The sequence below is a fragment of the Tubulanus polymorphus genome, chromosome 1 (assembly GCF_964204645.1).
Source record: "Tubulanus polymorphus chromosome 1, tnTubPoly1.2, whole genome shotgun sequence".
Classification (NCBI taxonomy): domain Eukaryota; kingdom Metazoa; phylum Nemertea; class Palaeonemertea; order Tubulaniformes; family Tubulanidae; genus Tubulanus; species Tubulanus polymorphus.
In genome coordinates this window covers 21841191-21856785 of record NC_134025.1, presented here as the reverse complement: position 1 = coordinate 21856785, position 15595 = coordinate 21841191, and the positions used below count along the sequence as shown (strand labels likewise).

General features: G+C 41.2%; 1 protein-coding gene across 1 annotated transcript in view; it reads left to right on the top strand.

The window, feature by feature from the left end:
- LOC141910136 (E3 ubiquitin-protein ligase TRIM9-like) overlaps positions 1-15595 on the top strand; it is a 45488-nt gene that overhangs the window by 16088 nt on the left and 13805 nt on the right. The window contains exons 2-4 of the mRNA XM_074800859.1: positions 550-645; positions 7453-7686; positions 8347-8503. Coding sequence (XP_074656960.1) covers positions 550-645; positions 7453-7686; positions 8347-8503 — 487 coding nt within the window. The remainder of the gene's footprint in view (positions 1-549; positions 646-7452; positions 7687-8346; positions 8504-15595) is intronic.

Here is a 15595-nt window from a genome sequence, read left to right as displayed (position 1 = left end):
AGCCTTAGGCGACAACGGTTCTCGGGCTCGAACTCTGAAATTCACATGCGTTTGTTCCCATTGCATTTTGGATGTTGTATCGGGTCAATAGCTAAATTTTGTAGAGACAACTTTTTAAATTTCGACCCCTTTATGTTTCTGCCACTAGGTGGCGTGCTCAGTCCATTTTGCACTACTCGACTAGACCCCCGTACTAACATTGTACCCACGTTTTATCAAGATCGACCAACTATTAATGAAGCTTATTAGCTGAAAGCCAGACAGACATCAAAAATGTCCGTCTTTGAATTGGATTAGAAAATGCATTGAATGCCAAAACCACATGATGTGAGTTCAGGGGCCAGCCACCTCTGTTGAATTAGTCAATATTCTAGAGTGATCTAAGTAATGATAAATGTTTTTTTTTCGAAATTTTCTGGGTCCTTCGGGACTTCGGTCCTTCGCGATATACCCGGTATAACATATGTAGCGGTTTTCGATCCAACCTCCGTATATAGATAATGATAATCGGATTTAGTGTAATGTACGAATGTTCTTTAATCTTTACAGGCCGAGTTGTCGCAGATACTTCAAACTTTATCGGAAAAAGCCAGATCTGGAACCGAATTCATTCAGAGATTAAAGGGCATGACGGAACGCGTGCAGGTAAGACTTAATAACAGTGATGACGAGGAGATATCCTACCAGCACGTTGTATTTTCGTTCAACTTCAAAGCCACCACTTCGGCGCGTTGTATCAACCACTCTTGTGATCATCAGTTCGATGTTCTTTTTTGCCTCGGGGCTAACCAGTCAGGGCTCAGGTGGTTAAGATAGATACTGCAGAAGGGGAGCGAACTATTGACCTTTTTGCAAAGAGGGGAGACTTGCACAGAGCTGTCTCCCTAAAGTAACACGAAGCAAACTCCGAAGTGAATGCGGCATATGATATCATGAATATGTTTGCCTTCATCATGTCAACTGATGACAAATTCTACATACATTTTATCCTCAGTTTCAATTGCCTTAAAACCATTTAGAATCAAATTCAACTCTTGACTGTGGAACCGAGTTTTGTGATATATTTTTATTTTGTGTCCTTCTGACTATTTAGGTAAATTAGGGCTTCCTGGCTGCTTCAAAGAAAGCCCTATTCAGCAGTGGCGGACCCTCTATTCCTTGTGTTCATCATTATGAATTATTACACCTTTCCACATTCTCCAACCAAAAAGTATTAAGGCTTAAGGCTATACACTATGCACTATGAAACCATCTAATGATATCCAGACATGAATTAGCTACAAACACTGCATCCTCAATCAGGAGGGATTTGAATCTGATTGCATCGAGATTACCACAGCCCGAAACCCTGCCTGATTAGCCCAAGAATGCAGCCGACCAAAATGCCAAATTTTAGCGGGCGTCAAATTATTCAACAAATTATTGCGTGTGAATGACAATGTTCTTGTTTCGTTTTTAAGCATTGTTCAGTATCGAGTGTTTTATGTGTGAACGCGCTGTCTAATTAGGCATGCGCCAAATTTGACTCGGGGCCTGATCTGGGCTAATTTTTGCCCATGCCAATTCATCTCCGTGTGTCCGCGGCTCTAGTGTTCACAGCATAAATCCAGTTAGTCTTTCTAATATCTGACTTATCTATCAATGTCAACCCGGTGAAGACAGTTCATGTGAATCTCTCTGTTTTATTGCATGACCTAATACTGAACGGGAGGCTCGTAAATATAAGTCGCCTGTCAAAAAGACAATAGTCCGTGCCGTCGCTGATTCATAAAAGATCGCTTTATAAATTGCGCGATTTCTCGAAAACGCGCGGCGACCTTATCGAAATGGCTTATCTGCCAATTCTCGTTCGCTCTCTACGAGGAATCCATCATATACGTCTAACTGCGAGATAGACGCGCTCTGAAAAATATCAGCGATTCAATCTAAACGCTATGACCCTTCAGCGAAATTGAATTCGGCGTGCTATTCACGATTCGAGCGTTGAAAAATCTAATTACTCGTAAATTCATTAGGGGTAGGTTTGTTGAAAGTTCATTCGGCTTTTGATATAGGCCAGCAGTATAGCAGCGGCCGCGTAGTGTAACCGATCAAATATTATTTCTGATATAAAATTTCAAATATGAAATTTTGCGATTATTTATTTCTCGATGAAAGATCCCAGTTAGATTCCAGTCCTGCATCATCGATTTAGTTGATTATCGCTGGGATTATATTTGCATTTTTATGAGAAATGAGCCTCTCGATGAGATATGAGTCTAGACTTTGAGTCGCCGTGGATCTACTGTTATTCAGATAGGCAGGTGTGTACCTCGTAATTAGTCCTTTTCCTGGTGGAATTCTCGATGGATTATTATGCTATATCCATTCTATTATCATGGATCGCGGTATTGGTCTCGTCGGGTCTGGGGTCAAGAGCCCTGTGTGCGATTTGAATATCCCCGAATGCCTCCAAATGCATTGTTGATGACATGGCAAAAATACAGTAAACTTTTCACTGCTGATTTGGGACCTGAAATCTTTTTACATCTCAGATAGAATGACTCTGAACCACAGTACACGTTGCTCTAAGGCCTGCGCCGAGGGGGGGGGGTTCGGGGAAAGAGAATGGACCCCCTAAAATTTTCAAAGTGCCCCTAAAAAAGTCAGCTTCAACTAATTTGGGTCATGATTTTATCGAAAGTGAGATTCAATTTTCATGTTTTTTTAATGGAAATTGAAAATTGTCCATTCTCAAATGATTCATTCAGGTACCCGGGCACTTCGTATTAAAGATCTGTCCTTTTTCAACAGGAAAGTGCCCCTTTTCGTGGTAAAAAGTGCCCTTTTTCTTGAAATAGAACTGCCCCTCAAAAAGCTTGGCACGGGCCTCACTGTAAGCATTCAATTCCAAGATTCGTTGAAAAGTTTGAAAGGTATGACTGGCCAGTTTTATGGAAGAGGGGTTTGATTCTCAAACTAACTACTTAAACCCTAATTGTAATGCTGATTCGATTACCAATGGAATATAAGAGCCAGGGCCGGAGATCGAACATAAATGATTGAAAATCTTTATAAAGTTTCATTAGTAATTGCGTCATGACTAATGACACTAAAAGTCGTCTGCAGGCCTCAGTTTTATCACGATAATCCAGAGTATAGCAAGTCCTGGAAAATCTGAGTTAAACGCATTGTTCCTACGAATAGCAAAAAAACCAACATTCACAGCGTGGCATTGTTCGGCATCGTGAGAAGTAGTACATATGAGTATTGTCATGCGGTGTAATCCCATGCTGTGACACGAATACCGAATTGTTGTCTGGTCTACTCAACCATCTGGACATCGCCGGCTCGAAAGCCCTTACCAGCAGTAGAACATGATAAATGTATTTCTATCCTTGTGTCACCCCGCGATTCGACATACAATTTATAGTCCATTTCTTCGGGACAATGAATCTCAAGTAGATTTACTGCGTGTGATTCATTGAAGTTTCTGTTCGAACCCGTGCGCGCAGCACGTGCATCATTTATATCTCATAAGAATATGTTTCAATGGTCAATTATCATAACGGTTATGCGTCAGATGTGTACATGGGCTAGAATGGGGCGAAAACTCTCTCGTGTCAATATTACTTCATCAGTTATTATGAAAAAGATACAAAGGGCTTTAAGTATTATGTTGTTATGCGTATTGAGGTGAAAGGCGCTGAATGATGGATTCCTCATAATGGTATTCTCCTTGAAAATGTATAAGCTCTTTGACTGCAATCTCTGGGCCCCCCCCCTGGGCGGAGCAGGTGTGACATATTCAGTGTACAGGCTTTGCTTGGGCCACACAGAAAGCTACTTTCTTTCTCTCTTTTTATAATTGTGCTCGTTGAAAAATTGTGAATTACATTGTTTGTTTTTTTTCTCTCACTCTCTGTATAACCTGTCATTTGCTTACCGTGAAATCAATTTGAACTTCAACTTCAACTTCAACTTGACCTGCCATCCTTGGTCGGACCAATAATGATTGAGTTTGTTAGCCAAATCAATTCCACCCAAATTTGTGATTATCGATTTAGAAATGTGTGCTTAACTTCGGCAGTTCTTATGCCAGGAAAATGCACGCATCCATAAGCAACTTGTCTAAAAAGACTTTTATGGGGGAGATCCCCCAGACCCTCCCACGCCGAACTTTCAAAGTTTGCTGATGACACCTCGGGCCTTTTGAAAAGTCAGGTCGTACCACCAATCCCAAATTGCTTCCACCAGCCCTAATCTGGTGATACGAACAATGGGTATGTTGTTCTACGGATTACCTCTTCCGCAGCAATTTCCATAATTTCCGTTCAATCGGATCGAATTACATGATTTCAAATTTGCGATTGTCAAAGCTTCCAATCAGGAAACGACAAAAAACAATACTAGCGCCCGTTCGATGTCTGTATTCTAACATGACTCCACTCTTTAGCAACGTCCATATTATGTACATTTAACTTGTGGGTATGGACCAAGGTAAAGGCTAGATTGGTCTGAACTGTTTTTGAGAGGTTCAGACCGTCATGGAACTTGCCACAACTAACAACAAACTAGGATAAAAATAAGCAATTATTGTCCAAATAGGACCATACAGTTTATTCTCAATCCCAGCACTGATATTTTCACTTTTGGTCATACCACATTGATTTGACCAACCAAATTGATTTGACCAAACAGATTCATTCAACTGTTAGCAACTGTTGGATCAACTGTTACCACTTCTACCACTTCAGTGCGCACTTTGAGTTTTTGTGGGCTGAAACGGCTCGGCCAAGTCATGGCCAAAGTTCTAAAAGGTGTGCATTTACACTAGGCCAACTGTTACCAAATCAAACTTCACAGCATTTTGCCAGTTTGATTAAGAAGAGCCCCTTTAAGTTGCCTTCTAACAACTGACCTTTCTGTCTCTACTATTCTAATAGTCGCTTTCTGAGGACTCCTCGCACTCTCCTGGGATTGAATCATCGAGAGCCCCGCGTAGACTCCATAAATCAACGATTAATCACTGGCGCCATTAGGCTTCGGGGGCTACTGATTGTTTTATGCGGAATTCTATTTCAAGGTGGTAATTGCCCGTGATTTCGCAACGACGACAATACGAGCGGGAAGGATGTGCGCGCTGCATAATTTCGCGTGCGAGAGCGCGTTCTCTTTTTTTATAGCAGTATAGTAACTCACGTTTAGACGATACCTCGGATAGATTGCCACCGGGGGATTCGGCGATCGTAGCGATTACGCTGCACGCTATTGTCTCTAGTAAATTGAGCGTCTCCGACAACTTGACTCGTCTTTCTGATTAAGCGAGCGCGCGCCGCCGCTGTCATCGGCGGCGTCGTCGACTGGAGCCATTTGGCTGCCTACGCTCGCGCCGGCTAAATATTTACCGAACGCTTGGGGATTAGACAATCCACGCGCGTTTATCCGACCGGCGCTTCGGATTTTAAGAGCTCGACGTCTTTTCGAACGTATTCCGTATCGTCGTCGTCGGACGATGCGCCGCGTCGACTGTCGACGTCGTACCCGGGGGATTTATTGAAATTCCCCGTCGTCGATTGGCTTCAATCTAATGTAGATTTACCACAAATCTATTGACCGTGAATGGCGACGATTATGCGTCTGTAAACGTGAGAGCGTCGCCGATAGCTATTTAAAAGCAGACGCATCGGCATCGTGACAGCCGTCCCCGAACTGTTTATTGGTCGTCGTTAGTCAGCATCGAGCGGAGCGGCGTCGTTGAAGAAACCGAGGATGATCCGCCGAAATAAACAACGCATCATCGATGAAAATGGGTTGTTATCCTATGAATCCTCTCTGCAATTGACTTAAGGCCCTCACTTTGACTAGATATATGCGATTATGGATGTACATAACTATTATTTTTGACATTATTTCTGTATTCCTTGCACCAAAAATACATAAAGAGGATGTATTTTTGCTTGCACTAACAGATATTACATGATTTTGATATAGCAGTTAAAGCCTGACTTGGGTCGCACTAATGCCAAACTCAGGTCGCACTAAGATAAGATCCAATCATTTGCGATTTTGTTTTAAGAATGGTCATGTCACGTCTGCCTCTTTGCACGTCTAGGCAATTTATTCCGGTTGCAATCTCTGTACTGTAAACATAAATTTCAAAGATAAATACGTGAAATGTTATTTTCATTTCTCTTCTGGATGCTTCCCGTTCAATCGCACACTTAAGTGTTCACTTAAAAAGCCGATAAAAATTTAAAGATTCAGAGACTAAACAGCTGTGAAACATCATCCCTTTCATTTCGGAGCTTTCATTTCAATAATATGCTTATATCATGTACTACACTAATAATATTAACCAGCCGTTGCTGAGAAAATACTAGGAATTAATTGCATAACATTATTTCATATGACCAATAACATACAAGCAAATGCCATATTTACATTGGATCTGGAGATGATTACATCGATTGTTTATACAAACAACAAAGCGATCTTTGTTTCGCAAATTATGAAGCTTGTTAAGTCGACTGAAAAATAACAGTTAGTGTCCTGGGAACGATGTTGCCTGTCTCGGAATTTGTTCAGAAATCGCGGGATCGCAGGCACTTTTACTCAAATGAAGAAATACAATAGCCACAGTGTCGCTTCGAGACAATTCAGCCCGGGCCAACATCGGCAGGATCAGGCCCGAGTCTAATTTGGCCCGTGCCTAATTAGAGAGTGCATTCACAAGCAAACCACTCACTGGATACCAAAAAATGCTTAAACAAAGTGATGTGAGGCACTTCCAGAACCAGTTGCAATACACTCACAATAATTTGACCCGTGCTGAAATTTGGCTCTGGCCTGGTCTGACGTTTTTGGTCAGGCCACATTTGGCCCGGGCCAAACAGTTGTTCCAATGATAAATGCATGCATAAATACATTTAGTGGCCATAAATGCTCGTGTGATCGCGGCTACGGAATCCGTATCAATGTCTAGAGTCTCAGAGGAGATAGATGCCTATGTTTTGAATTAGAATCACGTTGATCTAAGGCTGATGCTAGACCATAGTTTCAGAAATCAGAGCCATCGACTAACAGGAGATAGGTAGCTCGGGTTTTAATCAGATTCTAAGGATAGGATTCGTTGGAATGTATCACAGAGAACACTCAAAAACACCTGCTCGAGAATCTGATTAGAGTTTCTTATCCTTCGCATTTGCCAATCCAGTGTCTCCATATCTGCGACCAATGTCTTTAACAAGTTGCTAGGCCCTAAGAATTACACGTCATAGGAAATTCTTTTTTATCATCATCCACAATCTTAAAATTTTATGATGAATAAATTTGAATTGAATTGAATTGTATTGTAGTGGTACATGTATGAACAAAATGTATGAAAATGTGTGAACATAGTTTGTGAAAATGCTGACTTTGCTTCGATTCTGAATCGTTATTTTCATGTATTTCATCTTTTCTTCCGCGCAGACAAACCGTAAGGAGTTCGAAGCTCAGGTGGTCACGCAGTGCGACGCCCTCATCGAAGCCGTCAAACGACGAAAGCAACATCTACTCGACTCCATACGCAAAGAGCGCGATCAGAAAATCTACAACCTCAAAGAGCAGGTGTCGCACTGTACGGGTAAACTGCAGCGTACGACCGGTCTGCTACAGTTCAGCATCGAAGTACTCAAAGAACAAGATCCCACGGCGTTTTTACAGGTAAAGGGATGACGCGTGTAGCGTGCGTGTAATTTTCTCTGCGGCGGCGGTGGCATTATCTCAATTCGACGACGGAAAGCCATTTTCTATCATTTACATCGGCTTTCATGTGTTTTTTTTTTTGGCGTCTGATACGCATCAAAAGAATTCTTCGTCTTCGTCGATGATGACGGGTTTGTCGTCGAGAAAAGAGAAAGCGCATGTGAATTCCTGAGAAATTACGGTTGCGTACAGACCTCTCTATAATTGATCCCGCCACAACAATCGATAATCGAGTTTCTTTTTATTCACTGCGGGGGGGGGGGTATTACTAAGAGAAAGTCGCATGAATATCGTTGTTCATTATGTTTTGTATGCGCTAGTTGCGTTAGATCTAGAGGTTGAACACTGTTTCTTTATTAATGAGGACACTGTGGACACGACACCTTCATCCCGGGTCCAGTTTCATGAGAAATCATATTCCCTCATATTTGGAATATCTATGATATTAAAAGCTAAAGCATCTTATGCTTAAACTATTTATAAATCAGGGATTTTACTGATGTGACAGAATACAATAGTTGATAAACTTACTTTAGTGAAAATCTGATTCGATTCTAATTGAAACGTAGAAAAAATTGACTACTTGATTTTTGACATTCGATTCGCTTCGCTTTCTAGGTGTCTAATTGTTTGATTAATCGAGTATCGAGCACGGACCAAACGTTCAACAAAGAAATGGAACTCGAGCCGAGGGTGCCCGCCGAATTCGACTGGACTTTAGATAACAGCGGCGCGCTACACGCCATCGAATCGCTGAACTTTTTCCAAATGAAAGGTACGTATTTTGATTGTTGTTACGGTAATCGCGGGGAAATTTTTCCGCGAAAACCACCTTCATGTACGGATCGTTGAACTGCATCAGGCTGATGGAGATTTTAAATCTGAAGATTTCACCTGGGTGGTATCGGAGGAAGTAGTTTGTTGCTTTTACGAACTCCTCGGATCCGTCCGTATAGAAAGGCACTCAACTCGCCCGGAAAATCACGGTTTTAACTAGAGTCACTGAGTAATCGAAACGGAAGATCGTTTGTGGCCTCGCGCGGAGCGAAAACGTTTCTGGTATTTACTCCCGATAGAAATTGTAGACGAGTTGTACGAATTTCTTTCCCTCCCGCGAAGCGTTGCTCATACGGCGAAGGAAACCGGAGAAATTGCTCTCGATTCGCCAATCTGTTCCTGCGATGATATAGCCGAGTATTACAACGCTAAAGTCCACCTCCACCGTCAATCGATCGCGTAACTTTTCTACCTGTTCCCCCGGCGTGTTTTTTACGCTCGGCTGAGTGCCGTTTGAAGAGCACCTGTGTACACCGCTTTGCGGTGCATGTACCCGGACCCACTTCGATAAAGAAGAGCAAATATTGTATCGATGATGATTCATAACGATCAAAGTGTAAAATTTCACCACTTTCTCTAAATCGCGGAGCGCATGCACGCGTTAACGCGGCCTCTTGTGAGCGATGAATATTTCATGACTCAATCAAGTGATTGCTTTCTTTTCATTTTTTTTCGGACGCGATATTGTTTCGTTTGAATATTTGAATTTTGATTTACTCTTTAACGCATGGCTTCTCGATACTCGGTATTGTTCGTCTTACGCAATAAGAGCATCTTATCATTCCGTAGATTCACGGATATCGTAACTCATGAAAATGTATAGTCGTCGAGCATATATAAGTAGAATGCCAATCAACTTGAATCTAGATAAGATGGCTGTGATTCATACAATTTTAGAAAATGAGAATTACTAAACAACAAATGGTATAGTTCTAAAATTAAGCATATGACGCATTCAATTTCGATATCATAGATATACCAAATATGAGGTGTACCCAAATGATATAATTTGAAATCTTTCTCGTGAAACTGGACCTGAACGTGACGTGTCCACAGAATCCTGTTCCTCTTTAAAGCGACAGGGAGTAAAACCCCTGAATCTAAAAATGGCAATGATGCTGAAGAGAAAAGCCGCGATCACACGGGCCAAATTGGCACAGATCAGACTGGAGCCATATTTGGCCCGAGCCTAATTAGAGAGCGTGTTCACACGCAAAACACTCGATGTTAAATGATGCTCAAACAAAGTGAAGTGAGTCATTTCCGGTACCAGTTGCAATTCAATCGCAATCATTTGTCCCGTGCTAAAATTTGGCTCGGACCTGGTCTGACGTTTTTGGTTGGGCCAAATTTGGCCTGTGCCAAATATGGCCAAAGACGCTTATTTGATCGCGGCTAAAATTTCTGAAAAATTCATATTTTAAGGCATCGGTAAACGGGCGTTATCGGGATAACGATGGCGATGTTTAGATCTAAAGAGGACGTGGCTCAACTCATCAATCAGCGACTGTTTTTCGTTTTTGTTTTAAAGAATTACTCGAGCAGTATTATTATCAGCAGCCTGTCGGTTGAGCAATTTTTCCTACTCAATTATTGATCGACGGTTTATCGGTATTTGTCGATCCGTGACATTGTTGCCAGCGATGATGATTAGACCCGACGAATTGAGTCAGCGCTGATTTTTTGTTGCGGGGGTTTCTCTTCTAAACAAACGCGAGTGGCGCTTATCGTCTATAAGTCGATGTCAATATCGGGCCAAATGGGCACGGATCAGACCCGAGTCAAATTTGGCCCGTGCCCAACTAAAAATCGCATTCATATATATGCAAACCACTCACTCGATACTATACAATGCTTAAACAAAGCACTTCCGGAGTCACTTCCGGAACCAGTTCCAATTCACACGCAATTACATGACCCATGCTAAAATTTGGCTCTGGCCTAGTCTGGTCAAACAGGCATGGGCCCGTTTAGCAACCGTGTGAACTGTTGTTCAGGGCCTAATTTGGCACGGGCATGCTTGTTTGATTGGGGCTATTGATTCATATGCAACTCTTCCTCAACCATAGTCCTAGAAATAAGTTAACTTTGATACCTCAAGACTTTTTAGTTAGCTGAGTTCGAGGCCATCCACCAAATTAAAGTTGAAATTGGAGCCAATTACTGTAATATAGTTCTCGGATTCTTGGGCTATAGTAGAAATGAACTACATGTAATTCTAAGGAATTATATAAGATCAACGGTACTTGTAATTATGTTCTGTTAAATTCTAATTTACAACAAACTGTGGGCTTCAGATTATGAAACCATCTCTTGGCCCAAAGAAGATTAATTGCTAAATCAATTTAAAACTGAATGAATGAGGTGATTAAATCGAATTAGCAGTTTAACCCTGAATCTGATGTTCGAAAATTATTTTCCAGTAGTTTTCACCTTTTTTCGATGACTTTCTTTTCCGGGAGTAGGGTGTATACTATGAATATTTAGACATTTCTAATGAAATCTTGGTTCTTTCACTTTTACAGATGGATTAGTTGGTGAGTAGTTGATATTGATGTTGTAATAGGCACTAAATATCTTTCTTTCGAAAAAAAAATATATACGTATCTCGTTTTGTGTTTTCATGTTTCTTATGTGTAGTTTTGACCGACCGTTCTGTTTCCTTTCTCACCACTCTCCTCTATAAATGATAAGATCTTTTTTCAATTCTCATAACACTCACTTCGTTTCTTTTTTTTTCCTAAACATTTTTCCTACGAATCTTCGTGATAGTTGTAGTTTTGCACCGGATAAAAATGTGGGAAAACTGTTCTCGCCGACGAGATCAACGGAGATACTCTGCATCATCCATTCTGCCCATCTTTCCCTCAAGTACTTCTTCATCCATGCATTCGCTAGAAAATTCGTCTTTATCTCTGACTGGTAGATTGATATATTTATCTCAGTGTTCGGAGTTAATAAGTCAAAACCACTAAGTAAAAAAAAAGATTTTGGTTTCTCAAGATGATGGACTTAAGATAAACTCCGAAAAACTGTCTGAATATAAATCTTTTAATCATCAAGTATGGGTATTTACTTATTATTATTGTCTTCGTCTCTGTTTTCGTAAGCAAAATTGTTATTTCATCCGGCATTTCTTTGCTGTGATTTCATTTACTTTCTATGATAACACTAATAACAACTATATTATTTATTCAAGATCCTCTCGAACGAATCTCACGCTGTGTCGGAGCTCGTTTATGTAAAAATCTGTTTCACGCATAAGCGCACTGACTGGCTGCCGGCTACCTTGCTGTCTGGATGATTCCTCGCTTTATCAGGAATAGTCATCTTTTCTACACAGCTCTCTTTTCGAAATGATCGAAGCACCACTGACAGTCTACGTTTATATCAGCCTTGCTGGTAATACTATCATTGATTCTTCGAGTATGTTTGCTTATTCCACCAGAAGTTTATCGTTTACCCCTGACTATAACCGGTGTAGTCTTTATGGATTATTTGAACTTCAGTAGCAGTCTTCTTGTCTCAATCATTAAAAGGGTGATTCACTATCTCGGGGCCGGCTTGTCTGACTTCGGTTATTCTTATACAAGTACGCACGTCTCCTGTATATTTATTTTTCCCAGACCGAGCCGCTTACACCTGGGGTTAGGTGTCTTTAAAGCAACATTTCGGACAGATGGTGTTGGCTAATAATATGAGTAATTGGTGGCTAATTTCTAACAAGTTACCCAACCGGGCTGATGATCCGTTTTGATATATTAAGACAGGCGTTCTCCGAGACAAATTCGACCATCGTTTTCTTGATCATTTTCACGCATAGAAGCGTTTTGCTTTGTAGCGGTTTTACAGATATGCATTTTACCTCTAATTACCTACCGGTCCACAGGTGTTGAAAACATTTTCTCCAAAGGTTTTTATTGATGATGGTGATTCTCGGAAAACTTCTCAGATGCTGACTAGATTGTATTCGAATCTAAATGTATAACGAAATCCGGCACTGTTACCAAAGAGAAAATCAACAAAATCAAAGGACTCACGGTCCAAAACATACATTTTTATTGGTGCAGTCTGAAGGGTTTTTCTTCATAGGAACATTTCCAATTGTTTTTGTATCAAAATACAAAACTTAATCTTAATCTTAAGCAAGATGATTTGGGGAGATTAATCGAGATTAGACGGAAATTCTGATTAGAGTATTTTAAGTACGCGTGACTGTAAATAGTATCCAGATTTTATGTTAATCCAGATTAAATAGACCCAATAATAAAGCTGCTTTTCTGTAAAAGCACTGGGAGATGTTACACCATACTTCAAGGGCAGATGGACAAGCACAAGGAGCTCCCATCGCAATTTTTACCAGTGCCCTTTTGAAAATACTATGGCAATATTATTCAGGGCACTTCTTTCACCCACAACTAGGATTTAGCTTGTATTCTCTTAAATGTCCCTCAAGTGCCTAGAAATTGTATGATAATGCACTGAAATTTCAAAATTTTCCAGGCCCTTGTTTTGGCTACATTTGCCCTTTTCAGTATATATGCCCTTCGTTTCTTAGTGCTCATGTCAAGGTAATCAGTCTGCCCCTTTCGCCCCTGTTCTTTCCTCAAGTATGGCTAATCGTGGACATATAAACCAGTTAGTCTGGGAATAGGGCTGGAAAATGTACGGGTTCTCTCCGCTGACTTTCTCGTCATATTTCGCGACAACTTTCTTTGGCGATGTTCTTCCATCTTGTTGCTTTAATCCGATCAAATCTCTCGACGACGACGACAATGACGACGAGGGGAAGTCTTTCAAACGTGCTGTACCTGCTACCTGAAGATCTAATGAATACCTACGTGCATGCAACATGCGCAGCGCCAGAAATATCAAAAGACGTCGAGTAGCATTTCGTGCTTAGTCGTCGGGTTTCCGTTCACAGTTCGACGGAGACAGAAATCTGTCTCTCTCACCGGCAAATTGATGACTCATACGTTCGTTTTTCGTCGAAACGACAGTTTTCAGGTATGTCTCCGGTGAAGTGAGTGTGCGCATGTATAAATTGTTGAACCCTCACCGTCAAGAACGGCTTTACCCTAATCGAGTGCATTGAATATTCAAGTTGTGTATCTCGTAATTGGTTTGTTTTTTACCTAGAGAATATCGATACTAATGAACTAGTTAGTACTGACGGTTCAAGTACTTCTGTTGCCGTCGGTCAATTATTATTCCAGTGAATGGGTATCCCAGGTACAGGTTATGCCTCATTTATCGGGCGTATTACCTATTTTCTAGAAGAAATCTCATCTCAGAATGATGATGAAAATGCTTAATTATTCTCTACTAGCAAATACCCGGCCACAGCATGGGTTGGTAGAATGCGAAATGTCACTCATGTACGTAATAGCATTTTTTGTACGATGTCTAAAATCCGAAATCAAAATCGTACAGAAATGCTATTAACCACCTTAGGACATACTACCTGTATTCCGGGCCATGTATTGCCAAATTTGACAACTGTAGGTGAGGAGTAGCATTACAAACATTTCCTCGCCACCGTCAATTAAAGTATGATTACTGCTCTATATACTCTTGTACCATCCTATTCCTCTTATATAGATCCAACTCTCCTTAACCTTGGAATAACTTCGTCGTCCTTAGGGTTTTCTGAGAAAAGGATAGAGAAATTGGATTCTAGAAATTATCCAATCATTTTATTTCCCCTTGAGCTTTACAGGTTGATTCTAAATTCCACCATGCTCGCTAGTGGATTTCGAAATCAGTTACTGGACAGAAGATGCCGAAAGCGTCCATCCACCCAACCAAGCGTTGGACAATTGTATTTTTGTGGGGATTCTTTTCCTCAGAACAACTGACATGTTCTCGGCTGCGTAGACCTGACATGTTTATGGATCTCGACGGAAAGCTCGATCAATTATTTGCTTGTCATTTCGCTTCAGAAGATGAGTCTGCCGGAATGAATGAAAGAGAAAGGTCGCTTTTACGTGGGGACTGTCCGTTCTTTTGTTTCTTTTCTCTCTCGCGGACATGCTCGCAAATGTTTCCTGTAATGTACCTCTACTCTCCTCTGTCTATCTGTAATTAGCCGATGCAGTAATTAGCCGGTATATTCATCAGTTATCAGAAGATGTAATCGTACATTTCCATTTCCTAACATGAATACCTAACATAGTATTTTACCTTTGCGAGACACGAGAGGGCTTCGCCAGAAGCTGTGGGGCTTGGGCGAACCATTGGCAATTCTTTGGGGACAATGAAGAAACCATACATCTTCGTCTTGATCAACTGTCTACCTGAAGCTTTGATCAATAAAGACACTATTTCTGATAGCTTGATGATGATGATACCATAGCTTATCCCACTACGTAAATAGCTATGTATCTAGTCAACCGTATAGGGCTGGAATTTGTACCAGTGTAGAGCCTAGAACCGCGGATTGGCATGGATCGGATCCGAGCCAAATTTAGACCGTGTCTTATTAGAGAGCGCTGTCTCATGTAAACCACTCACTCGATACTAAGCAATGCTGAGTCAGTTCCAGAACCAATAGCAATTCAGGTGCAATAATATGTCCTAGCAAAAATAAGGCTCAGGCCTGCAGTTCGATGTTTTTGGTAGGGCCTAATATGGCACGGGTCGTTTGGCACCCATGTGAACAGTTGTTCCAGGCCCGATTTTGCGTGGGCCAAAAACGCTCGTGTGATCGCGGCTTAGATGTGATCAGATTCGATTTGATTCCGAAGAAGAATGCGGAAGGATAAACCGCGACTCTTCATTTGCTAAAGAACCTGTTACGCAAACACATCTCGGTATCTACTCGGTCGGTTAGATCAACTCGATACCTCAGATCAGGATTGGCAAGAATATCTCGGCGGCCTTGCTATAACTTCGGGATGATGTTGTTTTTAATAGCAAATCTCGGCTATTATGAAAACACTCGTGTTTGGATTATCCTATCGATAAAATACGCGTCTCTGAAGGATTAGGTACTCGAGTCCGCGCTTAAGACTTCGGAGTATGGGGGATT